General features: G+C 53.5%; 1 protein-coding gene across 1 annotated transcript in view; it reads left to right on the top strand.

Annotated features, from left to right (window-relative positions):
• ASB2 (ankyrin repeat and SOCS box containing 2) overlaps window positions 1-10,591 on the top strand; it is a 48,874-nt gene extending 38,283 nt beyond the window's left edge. Inside the window, 3 exon segments of the mRNA NM_001034669.1 lie at window positions 3,021-3,585; window positions 4,775-4,928; window positions 9,905-10,591. Of these exon segments, the coding sequence (NP_001029841.1) occupies window positions 3,021-3,585; window positions 4,775-4,928; window positions 9,905-10,041 (856 nt within the window). The 3' untranslated portion in view covers window positions 10,042-10,591.
• Window positions 10,592-14,308: the final 3,717 nt, after the last annotated feature.

Genomic DNA, 14,308 nt, shown 5'->3' with positions numbered 1-14,308 from the left:
TCCCTTGTGAAACTCAAGTCCATGGTCAAATTTACACTGAATGCTGGCAAAGGTCACACCACCATGACCGGGTGACCCAGGAGGCTGAGCTGGTGGGTGCAGCCTCCGTACTGGGGAAAGAAGAAGAGACGGATGGGACACTGGGCCTCCCAGACACCAAAACTTGTACCAGGCAATGGGCACCTTTGCTCTCTACTTAAGTTGCATTTCAAGCTCCTGTGGTCTCAGGACCTGCTGTAGGAGAAGTGGGAAGGTCCCAGCCTGTCTTATTAGATCCAGCCCTCATTCTCCTGCCTTCTTCCCACCAACTGGGCTGGGGGAGAGGAATGATGACATGCAGTCTGGCCACCAACACCTTCATTCTGCCTGGGCTTTGCCATCCACCTCCAGGCCAACCTCACTCTCTCCTCCCCGCCCCCCGCCCCACATTCAGGTCTCAGTTTCACCCTCTGTAAAATGGGAGGCTGGACACATTGATGTCCAGGCCCCACACAGCATGACACACTGACTCTCAGCTTGGCCATGTCCTACAGAAGTGTACAACAATTAGATGATTTCACTGTTATTAAGATGATGCTTCTGGGACCTAGGCTGCCTCCAGTCACGTTTCCACATTTCTGCCACTTTGCCTTGGTTCGACAGGGGACCACTGTGACCTGCCAGATCTCAGCCCATCTGGCCAGCGGCCCTGGGCAGTCCCCCTCGCTGTTTTTCCCGTGGTTGGGCACGTTACGGCTGTTACAGAGCATTTGTCAGCGATGGCTGCGGTCCAGGGTGAGGCCCCGGCCCTGCCTTTGACCAGCACCTCTACAGAGCAAGGTCAGGCCTCCTGAGCCTGCACAAATAGAAATTAGGAGGCAATTAGCCCCCCTGGGTGTGTGAATTTCCTTTTGAGGTTTGAGAGGCAGATTTTAAGCAAACACAGCGTCACTAACCAAAATAATACTTTCCACCGAGATCCTAACGGGAGATCCCTGGCATCAGATTTCCAGGAAGCCAGAGGCCCAGGGAACCCAAGTGCCCAGAGTGAGGGAGGCTTGGAAACAGGCTTGGTGCACCTGCTTGCCCTGCCGTGGTCACCTCCTTGAAGCCCACTCGAGGTCACCGGTCAGCAGGGGTTGGGGAAATTAGGGTCTGGAATCATGTCAGTGGCAAGAGCTTGGCAGGCGTCAGGGGTTTAGGAAAGAGAGCAAATACAAGAGGTCAGGAGTCCTGAGGTCAAGCCCCAGAACGGCTTTATGGCCTTTGATCAGTCGCTTCCTCTCTCTGAGCCCCCTCTGTTATAAAGAAGCCCACAGACCCAGTTGGGCAGCCCCACTGGGCCGCAGTGAAGGTACAGTGGGTCAGGCAAGTTAATGCATTGTAAGGAGCTCAAAACCCTGTGACATAGCAGCTGTCACCTGACCGCTAGCTACACAGGAAGTAGGGGAGTGGCTAAGAGTGTGGCTCACTCCAGGACAAGGGGCCCCAACCTCTGGGATCTACTGCCTGATGATCTGAGGTGGGGCTGATGCAGTAACAGTAGAAATAAAGTGCACAAGAAATAGAATGCGCTTGAATCGTCTGGAAACCATCCCCCCCATCCCCAGTCCATGGAAAAATTGTGTTCTGTGAAGCTAGTCCCTGATGCCGAAAAAGCTGGAGACAGCTACTCTAGGGGGAATCAGACTACCTGCCTCCATCACCTTCTACTGGCTGTGTGTCCCAGGGCAAGTCACTGGGTTTCTGGGTTTCTGTTTCCTCATCTGTGAGATTAATCCTAGTACACACCTCATAGGGCTGTTGGGAGGATATATTATAATAGATTACTGTAGGTTAACTGCCGAGAACACCACCTGATTCAGCACGAGAGACCACAGTCAGGACTGGCAGGAATCTCCAGCCTCAGCCACAGCTGATCAGCCCACTCCAGGCCACAGGCAGAGCAGCGAGCCTGGGAGAGGCTAGAATCAGCCTTCAGGGGAAGAGGCATTGAGATCTACAGGACAGGGGAGGCGACCTCATGGTCACTGAGGGCTGACCGGGGCCTGGGGCAGAAGTGGTTGGGACAGACACGTTTGTCCCCTCCTGTCCCCCAGGACCTGGCAGCTCCACCAAGTTCTCGGGGCAGCAAAACAGAGACACAGGATAGCTCAGCCCTGGAGTCAGAGGAGGGGACAAGTCCTCGTTTGTGTCTCCCAACATATGGCCTGGGCAAGTCCCCTAACATCACTGAGCACGGATTTTCTCATCTGAAACAAATGTGCATGACCAGACACACTTTATGGGTTGTTGTGGAGATTAAACCAAATAATGCGTGTGAAGCCTTTGGACGGTGTCCTGGCACATAGTGAGCCCTTGGATAGGGCTGTCCCCGCCCCCCAAGCCCCCACCGACCTAGGCAGGGCAGGGTCTGCACAACTTCATGTTTTCCCACTCTAGGTCTGGGGGCCTTCCAGTCAATTCCTCTAGAAAACTGAGCTGGGAGTGGGCAATACCCCTTAGCCTGAAAGAAGTCAGCAAGAGATTCTTGAAATTGCCCTCCGGTGTGGCTGAGACTTTTTTAAAGGGCTCAGACTTTGGAGGCTTGTGGCTCAGCTTCTAAAGAATCCGCTTGCAATGTGGGAGATCTGAGTTCTATCCCTGGGTTGGGAAGATCCCCTGGAGAAGGGTATGGGTGCACACTCCAGTATTCTGGCCGGGAGAATTCCATGGACTGTACAGTCCATGGGGTCACAAAAAGTCAGACACGACTGAGTGACTTTCACTTCACACTAACTTTAGGGGTTCTGGGTTTGAAGCCCAGCTCCACTCGTTACCGGCTCTGAGGTTTTGAGAACGTGGTGGAAGCTCTCTGAGCCTCAGTTTCCCTGTCTGTAAAGTGGACCCCCCTCTCCCTCCAGTGCCGTCTCCACGGCGCCCCCTGCTGGTGGGCCCTGCCGCTCCCACGCAGTGGTTGCGAGCGGTCGAGCCTGGACCCCTCCGCTCCCCCTGCCGGCGGGTCCGGTGCCGTGACCCGCGCGTGCCCGCCTCGCCCGCAGGATCGTGCAGATGCTGCTGCCGGTGACCAGCCGCACGCGCGTGCGCCGTAGCGGCATCAGCCCGCTGCACCTGGCGGCCGAGCGCAACAACGACGAGGTGCTCGAGGCCCTGCTGGGCGCGCGCTTCGACGTGAACGCGCCGCTGGCGCCCGAGCGCGCGCGCCTCTACGAGGACCGCCGCAGCTCGGCGCTCTACTTCGCGGTGGTTAACAACAACGTGTACGCCACCGAGCTGCTGCTGCTCGCCGGAGCCGACCCTAACCGCGACGTCATCAACCCCCTGCTCGTGGCTATCCGACACGGCTGCCTGCGCACCATGCAGCTGCTGCTGGACCACGGCGCCAACATCGACGCCTACATCGCCACGCACCCCACTGCCTTCCCCGCCACCATCATGTTCGCCATGAAGTGCTTGTCGCTGCTCAAGTTCCTCATGGACCTCGGCTGCAACGGCGAGCCCTGCTTCTCGTGTCTGTACGGCAACGGCCCGCACCCGCCCGCCCCGCCGCCCTCCAACAGGTTCAATGATGCGCCCGCCTCGGACAAGGCGCCCAGTGCGGTCCAGGTAGGGGGCGCGCCGCGGGGACTGCGGCCAGGACCAGCGGGCTCCCGAGGCTGGGGGGGCTGGAAGCAGGGCGGACCCTCGGCAGGGTGGACTGCACTTGGGAGGCAGCTGGAGACGGTGGTGAACAGGATTTGGAGGCAGTGTGGGCTAACGGTTAGTGCACTTTGGAGGGCGTGTCAGCTGGCGTTTAGCACCCATTGGAGGCAGTGGAAACTCAATGGTTAACATGCTTTAGAGGCAGCAGGACTTAGCGGTTCACAGGAGCATTTCGGTCCCCTGTATTAGGGGAGGGAACAGTTCGGCAGGCGATTGGTGGGGAACCCTGCAAAACTGAGGGGTTCACCACCCCCAGCAAACCTACACCTGGAATATCATGGTGATGGACCAAGATCTGGGTAGAGGTGAGAACAGGCCTACTAGAAGAGCAGGTGAGCTGCCGAAAGTCAGTGACCGCAGAGGCAAGACCTGCCCATGGTGTGACTTAATAAGTCAAAGTCCAATGAACAGGAAGTTAGAGGCGCTTCCCTAGTGGTCCAATGGTTAAGAATCCACCTTACACTGCAAGGGACACTGGTTCCATCCCCCGTCCCAGAAGATCTCACATACCACCGAGCAACTAAGCCTGTGAGTCGCAACTATGGAAGCCTGTGTGCCTAGAGCCTGTGCAACAAGAGAAGCCAACACAGTGAGAAGCCTGCAGATTGCAATGAAGAGTAGCCCCCGCTTGCTGTAACTAGAGAAAGCCTGTGTGCAGCGACAAAAACCCACCATAGGCGAAAAAGATAAATCTTTAAAAAGGAAGTTAGAAACACTCTTCTCTTAGAGATATTAACAATGGCTAATGGCATCACTATGGGCCATCTTCTATGTGCAACGAAGTTTATGTTTATATTGCCTTAATTCTCATAAAAAAACCCTTCAAGTGAGTGCCATATATCCATTTTCTAGACAAGGAAGTTGAGGCTTAGGGGGCCCAAGCTGCCCACCTCCCACTTTTGGCATCAGAGGCGTGTTGATGAGAGAGAGGTGTGGATCTGGAGAGCTGGATTCTACCCTGGGCATGCATGGTGTCTGTGCTCGGACATGTCCCCTGCCCTCATTGGCTGTGGGTTCCCGCCTGTAGGATGGACTTGCTGAGGCAGTGCTCTTGATCCTGGGCATCTCAGCGCTGGTGTGTGTTCTCTTTCAGTTCTGCGAGTTCCTGTCTGCCCCGGAAGTGAGCCGCTGGGCAGGGCCCATCATCGATGTCCTCTTGGACTACGTGGGCAACGTGCAGCTCTGCTCGCGGCTGAAGGAGCATATTGACAGCTTCGAGGACTGGGCTGTCATTAAGGAGAAAGCAGGTACGGGCTGTCACTGCTGCTGCTGCTGGCAGACGCCCCTGCCTGACTTGGGCCCAGGACTCGGGGCCTGTGACTGCTCCTGACATTTGATGAGCACCTTCTCATGCCAGGCTCTGAGCTGTGTGTCACATCCAGTGTCTCCGTGATCCTTTGTTTTGTAAATGAGGAGACCGACCCTCACAGAGATTGTCACTTGGGCAAATGTCTCATCACTAGTTAGTGGCAGAGCGGGGATTCAAATCCAGATTTGATCCACTAAAGAGTGTGTTAAACAAAAACCCCAGCTCCCTGAGAGGTGTCAGGACCTTTAGAGTAAGTTGTCCGGGTTTGTGGGCCACTGGGAAGCCGTGTGGTGGGTGGAGGAGGAAGTGATGGGCTTGGCATCTCAAACTGTAAAATGCACATGAAGCACCCGAGCATCTTATTTAAAATGCAGAGTCTAACGTGGCAGGTCTGGGGCGGGGCCTAAACGTGTACATTTCAACATGCTCCCAGGGCAGCCCCAGAGCAGCACTGGTCTAGGAGGCAGGCCCCCAGAGCTCTGGAACCAGGGGCTTGCTGGGTGATCGTGGGCAGGACGCCCCTCTGGACCTCAGGGCCCCTGTCCAAACAGAGCAAGCTGGACGTGCTCAATGTCTGGTTCTTCCAGCTCTGCCAGCCTGGGGTGTTTGCAGGTGAGATGTGCCTGGCGCAGTGAGGTGGGCTTTGGCCACGTTCCAATAGCTGTGTGCAGCGTAGTTGAGGCAACCTGGCTGTCAGGCCAGAAATCCCTCTCAGGAATTGTGGCGCTCACCTGGGCAGGTGAGGCGTCAGGGGCAGTTGCACTGGGTGCTTCAGCTGATACTGAGGACATGCCTGTCCCCAAGAGAACCAACTGCCCCAGGACTTCCTCTGGGTCTGAAGGGCACCTCTCTAGCTGTGTGTCGATCACATAGCACAGAGGCTGACTCGCAGGAAGTTATTTTTATCCCACTGCTGCTGCTGTTGTCCCCAGGTGAGAATGCTGCCTCGTTACCTGTCCAGGTGTCCCGCAGCCCAGTGCCCAGTCTTGCTGAGTTTCTCTTTGATCCCTGGTCCCCTTTAATCTAAACTTTCTGGTAGGATTTTCCATTTACACAAATGCCTGGGAGCACTTGAGTTGAGGCCCTTGATAAAGTTACTGGGAAGGTGATGGAGGGGGCATGGAGAGAGAGACCCATGCTGGGGTGACACAGGAAGGAGGGGGGTATTGACTTGCTTATTGGCTGGGAGCTCAAAATTCTCAATAAAACATTCTTTGAATTCATAAATGGTTGCTGTCACTGGAACTGGCCACTAGAGGCCACTAGAGAGTAGAGCGGTTCTTGCTGAGAATCCCACCCCTCACTTTCTTCTGGACCTGCCCTGCCTGGGAAGGGTAATTAACAGCTAAACTGTCCCTGGGAGAAAAAATTGCAGAACCTTTTATTGTGCTATAAACATTTATTAACAAGAAGAACAAATAGTTCTTTTCGTTTAATGCTGTGTTGTTGATATCAGAGACTCCGAAGTAGGGAACACCACTAGACCATTTAGGTATGACCTAAATCAAATCTCTTACGATTATACAGTAGAAGTGACAAATAGATTCAAGGGATTAGGTCTGATAAACAGAGTGCCTGAAGAACTATGGATGGATGTTCATGAGATTGTACAGGAGGCAGTGATCAAGACCATCCATCCCCAAGAAAAAGAAATGCGGAAAGGCAAAATGGTTGTTTGAGGAGGCCTTACAAATAGCTGAGAAAAGAAGACAAGCTAAAGGCAAAGGAGAAAAGGAAAGATATATCCACCTGAATGCAGAGTTCCAAAGAATACCATGGAGAGATAAGAAAGCCTTCCTCAGTGATCAATACGAAGAAATAGAGGAAAACAATAGAATGGGAAAGACCAGATATCTCTTCAAGAAAATTAGAGATACCAAGGGAACATTTCATGCAAAGATGGGCTCGATAAAGGACAGAAAAGGACAATAAAGGACAAAAAAGGCCCTAACGGAAACAGAAGATATTAAGAGGTGACAAGAATACACAGAAGAACTGTACTAAAAAGATCTTCATGACCCAGATAACCACAACTGTGTGATTACTCACCTAGAGCCAGACATCCTGGAATGTAAAGCCAAGTGGCCTTTAGGAAGCATCACTATGACCAAAGCTAGCGGAGGTGATGGAATTCCAGTTGAGCTATTTCAAATTCTAAAGATGATGCTATGAAAGTGCTACACTCAATATGCTGGCAAATTTGGAAAACTCAGCAGTGGCCACAGGACTGGAAAAGGTCAGATTTCATTCCAACCCCAAAGAAAGGCAATGCTAAAGAATGTTCAAACTAACACACAATTGTACTCATCTCACACACTAGCAAAGTAAAGCTCAAAATTCTCCAAGTCAGGCTTCAACAGTATGTAAACAGTGAACTTCCACATGTTCAAGCTGGATTTAGAAAAGGCAGAGGAACCAGAGATCAAATTGCCAACATCTGTTGGATCATCAAAAAACCAAGAGCATTCCAGAAAAACATCTACTTCTGCTTTATTGACTATGCCAAAGCCTTTGACTATGTAGATCACAACAAACTGTGGAAAATCCTTCAAGAGATGGGAATACCAGGAGACCTGAACTGCCTCCTGAGAAATCTGTATGGAGGTCAAGAAGCAACAGTTAGAACTGGACATGGAACAACAGACTGGTTCCAAATAGGGAAAAGAGTACGTCAAGGCTGTATATTGTCACCCTGTTTATTTAACTTATATGCAGATTATATCATGCGAAATGCCAGGCTGGAAGAAGCAAAAGCTGGAATCAAGATTGCCAGGAGAAATATCAATAATTTCAGATATGCAGATGACACCACCCTTATGGCAGAAAGTGAAGAGGAACTAAAAAGCCTCTTGATGAAAGTGAAAGAGGAGAGTGAAAAAGTTGGCTTAAAGCTCAACATTCAGAAAACTAAGATCATGGCATCCGGTCCCATCACTTCATGGCAAATAGATGGAGAAACAGTGGAAACAGTGAGAGACTTTATTTTATTGGGCTCTAAAATCACTGCAAGTGGTAACTGTAGCCATGAAATTAAAAGACATTTGCTCCTTGGAATAAAAGCTATGACCAGCCTAGACAAGATATTAAAAGGCAGAGATATTACTTTGTCAACAAAGCTCCGTCTAGTCAAGGCTATGGTTTTTCCAGTAGTCATGTATGGATATGAGATTTGGACTATAAAGAAATCTGAGTGCCAAAGAATTGATGCTTTTGAACTGTGGTGTTGGAGAAGACTCTTGAGAGTCCCTTGGACTGCAAGGAGATCCAATCAGTTCATCCTAAAGGAGATCAGTCCTGGCTGTTCATTGTAACGACTGATGCTGAAGCTGAAACTCCTCTACTTTGGCCACCTGATGCCAAGAACTGACTCATTGTAAAAGACCCTGAAGCTGGGAAAGATTGAGGGCAGGAGGAGAAGGGGACAACAGAGGATGAGGTGGTTGGCTGACATCACTGACTTGATGGACATGAGTTTGAGCAAGCTCTGGGACAGGGAAGCCTGGCATGCTGCAGTCCATGGGGTCACAAAGACGGACACAGCTGAGTGACTGAACTGACTGACTGACTTTCATTTAATGCTATGTTGTTGATATCAGAGACTCCAAAGCCAGCCAGAATGCCAGCCTTGGAGGCCCTGTATCCTCTGCCCGCCAGCAGCCTTTTGCCTTCCCACAAGCTCAGCCTTTGCTCTGCTGAGAAAGGGGCTGCGCTTCCCAGGGCAGGCTCTGTCCTGAGATCAGAGGTCAGTGGAAGTGTCAGAAATGCCCTGATGGGGCGGCTGGAGAGGCTACACTGTGGTGCCCTAGCCTCTCCACCCTCCCAACGTTCCCTCCGCATTCCTGTCTCCCCTGGGCGGTCTCTTTGGCTTGGCACTGCCGCTTCCCCTGCTTGGACTGCCCTGCCTCCATCCCTCACCTGGAAAATTCCTACCCACCCATCGAGACCTTTCTCAGATGCACCATTTGGTATGGAAGGCTTTCCCCAAAGCTCCTGAGTGGATACCCCTGCATCTCTGTCCAAGCACAGGGCCAAGCGCAGTGAAGGGGTCAGCGTGTGTGTGTTGAATGAATGAATGGATGGCATTCTTTGATTCAGCAAATGCCTACCCTGTTCCCGGAGCTGAAATTAATTACCCCATTACTAGATGCATCAGGACCAGTTCTTACCCCCCCTCTCCGCCCCCCACCCCTTAGCTGAGAAAGCTCCACTTAATGAAGTATCCCTTGGGGCCTCCTGGAAGAGATGGCCTGGTAGGATTCTGGGACCTGCTCAGTCTCTGCCCATTGATCCTGACTTCTCTGCACCTCCTAGAACCCAGAGCTGAACTGGATGCATGGGGTCACTTAGGAGGTCGTATTTGCTGAGGCTGTGAGGAAGGGTGGAGTCTGGGCTGACACGTAGAGGAGGGAGCTCAGGACAAGCTCCAGTGCCAGGCATGATTCTTGCTAAGCCCTCACCTGTGAAATGGGTTTGCTACCTGCCCTCCTTGCGCTTCCCTGGTGGCTCAGTGGTAAAGAGTCCATCTGACAATGCAGGAGATGTGAGCGCCATCCCTGGGTCAGGATGATCCCCTGGAGAAGGAAATGGCATCCCACTCCAGTATTATTCTCGCCTGGGAAATCCCATGGACAGAGGAGCCTGGTGGGCTACCATCCATGGGGTCACAAAAGAGTTGAACATGACTTAGCAACTAAACAACAACAAACCTGCCCTCCTCCTTCCTTGGGCTGCGCAGATGAGTGAAGGATGACACCTTTGCAGTGGCAGGGACCATGAGAATGGGGGAGTCAGGACATCTCCTCTCTTAGCCAGCCACATGGGTCAGGAGCTTCCTACAAACCAGGGGTCAGAGATGCAGACCCTCTGCTGGGTGCAGGTGACCAATCAGCATCTCTCTTTCTGTCCTTTTCCCAGAACCTCCAAGACCCCTGGCTCATCTTTGCCGGCTGCGAGTTCGAAAGGCCATTGGGAAATACCGCATCAAACTCCTGGACACGTTGCCGCTTCCAGGCAGGCTGATCAGATACCTGAAATACGAGAACACCCAGTAACCAGAGCACGCGGGGGAGGAGCAGCGGCTCCTCAGACGGTTTCACTGAGTCTCAGGACAGCGGTGTCCCCAAATCCAGGGGACCCAGGGACAGATGTGGCTGGGAGCCGCTGGGCTCTCAGATATCTCTGGGCCAGAGCTTTGCCCAGAGCAGAGGACAGCTGTGTCGAGCAGGAGAAGAACCGTGTTGGCTTTCACTTGGATGAGGAGATCCCAGACCTGCTCTGCCATTGGGAATGGCAGAAAGCTCCATTCCTGGGGCCAGGAGGCAGGACCAGGGTAGAACTTGGGGTGGTCGGGGGAAGGCAAGGGGGCCAGCAGCAAAGCCCTGACCCCACCTCCAGGCTATGGCTGGAGAGCTTTCTTTCCGGGGTGATTCTGTCTTTGCTGGGCCACCTCCTGCAGAGCTGCCCCCTGCCCCTCCCCCTGTGCTCTGTGAAACTCTCCACTTGACTCTGAGTTCTCTCCCCAAAGCTGTGGCCCAGGGGAGCAGGGTGGGAGACTTTGGGCCCAGAGGGCTTCCTTAGGTACAATAAATGTTGCACAGATGACGCCCTGCCCAGTGAAGTCTCTTTCACCAGCACCCTCCAGGGCCTTGAGGTCCTCAGCCCTGCTCTTGGTGGGAGTGAGGGTGGTACCGGGGGCTGGGACAGGGCACATGGAGCCCTGATCGTGTCACTTTGGTTTGGACTTCTGAAAGGCCCCAGAGCATGTGTCCTTCATTCACCAGAAGAGACCCGACGGCCTGAGGAGAGGGGGCAGCTTGCTGCCCTGTGATCGGAGCTGGCAACGTTGGTTTCTCTCTCCTGGTTCCGTTGCCATAGAAACCGGAGCTTCATCACAAACAAGGTCTCAGAGCCTACAAGTCTCCTAACACCTGGCCTTGTCTTACGCACATGTTCCCTGCCACTGTCTTCACGTCTTAACTCACCCATTTGGCGACAAAGGCTGAGATACGAGGGGAAAGCCGTCTAAATACTGGCTCCTGTGAGCAGGTGCCGGAGGGAGGCTGTCGTCAGCCCTCGCAAAGGCCCCACACTAGAGAGGCAGGAAGCCAGCCCTGTGCCCTCTGCAGCATCCTCCCATCCTCCCATGCCTTGGGGGTAGCCGGGCAGGAGCCGCCAGCCTGCTGTGGGTGTTACAGGTGAGAGCACTGAGGATTGGCACTTAGGGCACTTTCTCGAGGTCTGAGTCTCTCTTACAAAACCCTGTTTGTTTTTCCATGGAAGTCACAGTCAGTCATTCTGGAGAAGAAAATGGAAACCCACTCCAGTGTTCTTGCCTGGAGAATCCCGTGGACAGAGGAGCCTGGTGGGCTGCTGCCCATGGGGTCGCAAAGAATCAGATGTGACTGAGTGAGCACGCACAGTAGCTCATAGGCACTGTCTTCCCCCACATGACTAAAGCCACTCAGGTGACACCAGAGCAGGTGACCTTGCTGAAGAGCCTGCTCGGGCCTCCTCTAGGAGAGGCTTGCTGCGGCTGCTAAGTTGCTTCAGTCGTGTCCGACTCTGTGCAACCCCACAGACGGCAGCCCACCAGGCTCCACCGTCCCTGGGATTCTTAATGGAGATCAAAGGTTATTTATGGCCTTTGCTCGATGAGCAGCCGGGAGGGTTGCAAGAGCACTGGTCCCAGGCCTGGCTTCACCAGGGCTTGCACCTCTGGGGCCTTGGGTTCCCAGCCTTGTGGCCCTTGGTGGCCTTTCTGGCTCTTACATCTTGGCTTTCCATGGAACCAGTAAGTCCCAGTGCCTTCCTAAAGAGGCCGAGTCTGCCAATAGCACCTTCCAGCCAGGGGTTTGGGGGACCTGGCTGCTTCTTTCCCCCTCCTCCCTGGTACAGGTGGGAAAACAGGCCCAGAGAGGGGAAGGGACTTGCCTGGGTACACACAGCAAATCCCAGGGGGTCCAGCCCAGCAGTGCTTGGCTAGAGTCTCGTGCTGTCTTGCTGCAGAGATCCTGAAGAAATCCCGAAGGAAGCCTGCATCCTCCCAGACTGGGGATGTTCAACCCTAGGGTCCAGAGCAAGGGGCCAAGGAGGGCTCGGTGCATAGTAGGGAAAATCCTGACTGCATAATGCCTCCTCCGACCAGGAGCCAGAGGGCATGGCGGCAGTCTAGGATGGGATGGGACAGAAAGATGCTTGGGTGCGTTTGGGATGGGGCTGGGCATCAGGCAGGCTCCAGCACTTCTCAGGTCACCTTATGTCCTAGGGGGTCCTAACAGACAGGGGCCATGGATATCAGGCAGGATAGGGACACTGGTCACAGGGAGGTCTCCCCTGGAGGAGGTGAGGCTTGAGGAGATGGCAGGAGGTGGGAGGGAGGGCTCAGTCTCTGCATTCAGCACTGTGTGTGTGTGTGTGTTTGTGCATGCACACGCATGCATGCTCAGTCATGTCCAAGTCTTTGCGACCCCATGAACTATATAGCCTGTCAGGCTCCTCTGTCCATGGAGTTCTCCAGGCAAAAATACTGGAGTGGGTTGCCATTTCCTTCTCCAGGGGATCTTCCCGACCCAGGGATCAAACCTGCAGTCTCTTGCATCTCCTGCATTGGCTAGTGGGTTCTTTACCAGCTGAGCCACCAGGGAAGCCTGCATTCAGCATTGGCACCATCTCTAGCCAGGGAGGCCCTGGAGTCACCTTGGTTCTTAGAATATTGTTATCCGTCCATACCAGTCAGTCACAGCCACTGGTCGGGGTCCTTCCTCTCCAGTGCCTCACCCAGGCATGGCTTTTGCAGATTCCCCTCCCAGTCCCCCAACCACCTCTGCATAACCCAGCAGCTAAAGGGTTAACATCCCACTGCTTCCGGAGTCAATCCTGATTGGTCGGTGCTCAGACTGTGCCAGGGGTTTCCTTTTTTGACCATATCTGCTGTCAAGAGGACTGTGCAGCCTGCACTCCCATGCTTACCCAGCCCCTGGGAGGATTTCAGCCTCAGAGATGTGTAGACAGCCTCACCCAACAGTCCAAGTCCTGAAAGTGGCTCCATGTCGTGGGCAGAAGCACATGTGACCCAGTGCTGTTTTGATTAGGGGAGCAGCTACTTCTGCAGCGGCAGCTGTCCATTTATTTTGATACTGAGAATTTCCGAGGTGTGTCTTTTCCCCAGCTTGTTTCCACGTGGGGAATTATGATGTCAGGTGCTTCTGTTGGGTGGCACCTTGGTAAAGGTTTCTGCTTCCAGACAAGGCTCCCAGCGTGTGACTGAAGAAGAACCATCAGGTATACCCCCTGGGAAAGGCTGAACCCCAGAGGGGCTGTGGGGGCCCAAGCTCCGTGCGCTGGAGCAGCACCCCAAAGAAACATGCCTCCCAGAGCGGGGCTCCTTCTCTGAAGGAGTCGGCTGGTTCGATGGCCCTAGAACCCATTCCTGTGGGCCGCCCAGTCTATAAACATTGAAATACTGGCGTGGAAGGACCTAGAGACTTAGTCAGATGACTAGGTGACTTTGGGTGGGTGCAGCTTTTCAATCCTTTGTGCCACGCTAGACTGCCTGGTGCTCTCACCATCCCCACAGCTACCCACGTGGCAGCTCTATTTTCCTTTTTTTAAATTTTCGATCACATTTTTCACATGAAGAAATTCTGGCACAGAGAGGTCAAGTAACTTGCCCAAGGTCACACAGCTACTAGGTGGCAGGGCCAGGATTAGAGCTTTTGACACCCTGCCGTACCGTGTGGAAGGACTGAACCTTATCACAATGGGTCCTGCAGGGACCTTTGTAATGACGTGCAAGTCGGGAAAGAGGGGACCTGCCTCCTCCAGGGACCCTGTCTAAGAGTGGAGCAGCCTGAGGTGAGGGTCCTGGCCGAGGGCTCCTTACCTCATGAACCAGATGATCATGCAAAACAACCCTGCCTGTGTCACATGGCCTTGCGGCTTTGCCATCCTCTGAGACCATCGGACATAAAACACCAGAAACCTACCAACTTTCCCAGCGAGCAAGCTGCCCCATCCCTGGGGATGCCTCACTTCAGGGGGAACCTGCAGGCCCTTAGCAATCACTAATTCTGAGTCCTGTGTTAGGAAGGATTCTGAGGCCATATCTGGACCTGAAAGGGGAGCGTCTGTGACCAGTTATGAGGCTCACGTTGGATGCAGAAGTGGTGGGTGCATCTGATTGCTATCTTTGATCTGGTCCCTCCTTTACGGAGGGGCTTCCCAGGTGGTACTAGTGGTAAAGAACCCACCTGCCAATGCAGGAGACATAAGAGGTACAAGTTCAACCCCTGGGTTGGGAAGATGCCCTGGAGAAGGAAA

The sequence above is a fragment of the Bos taurus genome, chromosome 21 (genome assembly GCF_002263795.3).
Source record: "Bos taurus isolate L1 Dominette 01449 registration number 42190680 breed Hereford chromosome 21, ARS-UCD2.0, whole genome shotgun sequence".
NCBI classification, from domain to species: domain Eukaryota; kingdom Metazoa; phylum Chordata; class Mammalia; order Artiodactyla; family Bovidae; genus Bos; species Bos taurus.
Note: the sequence above shows the minus strand (reverse complement) of the source record. Positions and strands in the feature narration are given on the sequence as shown.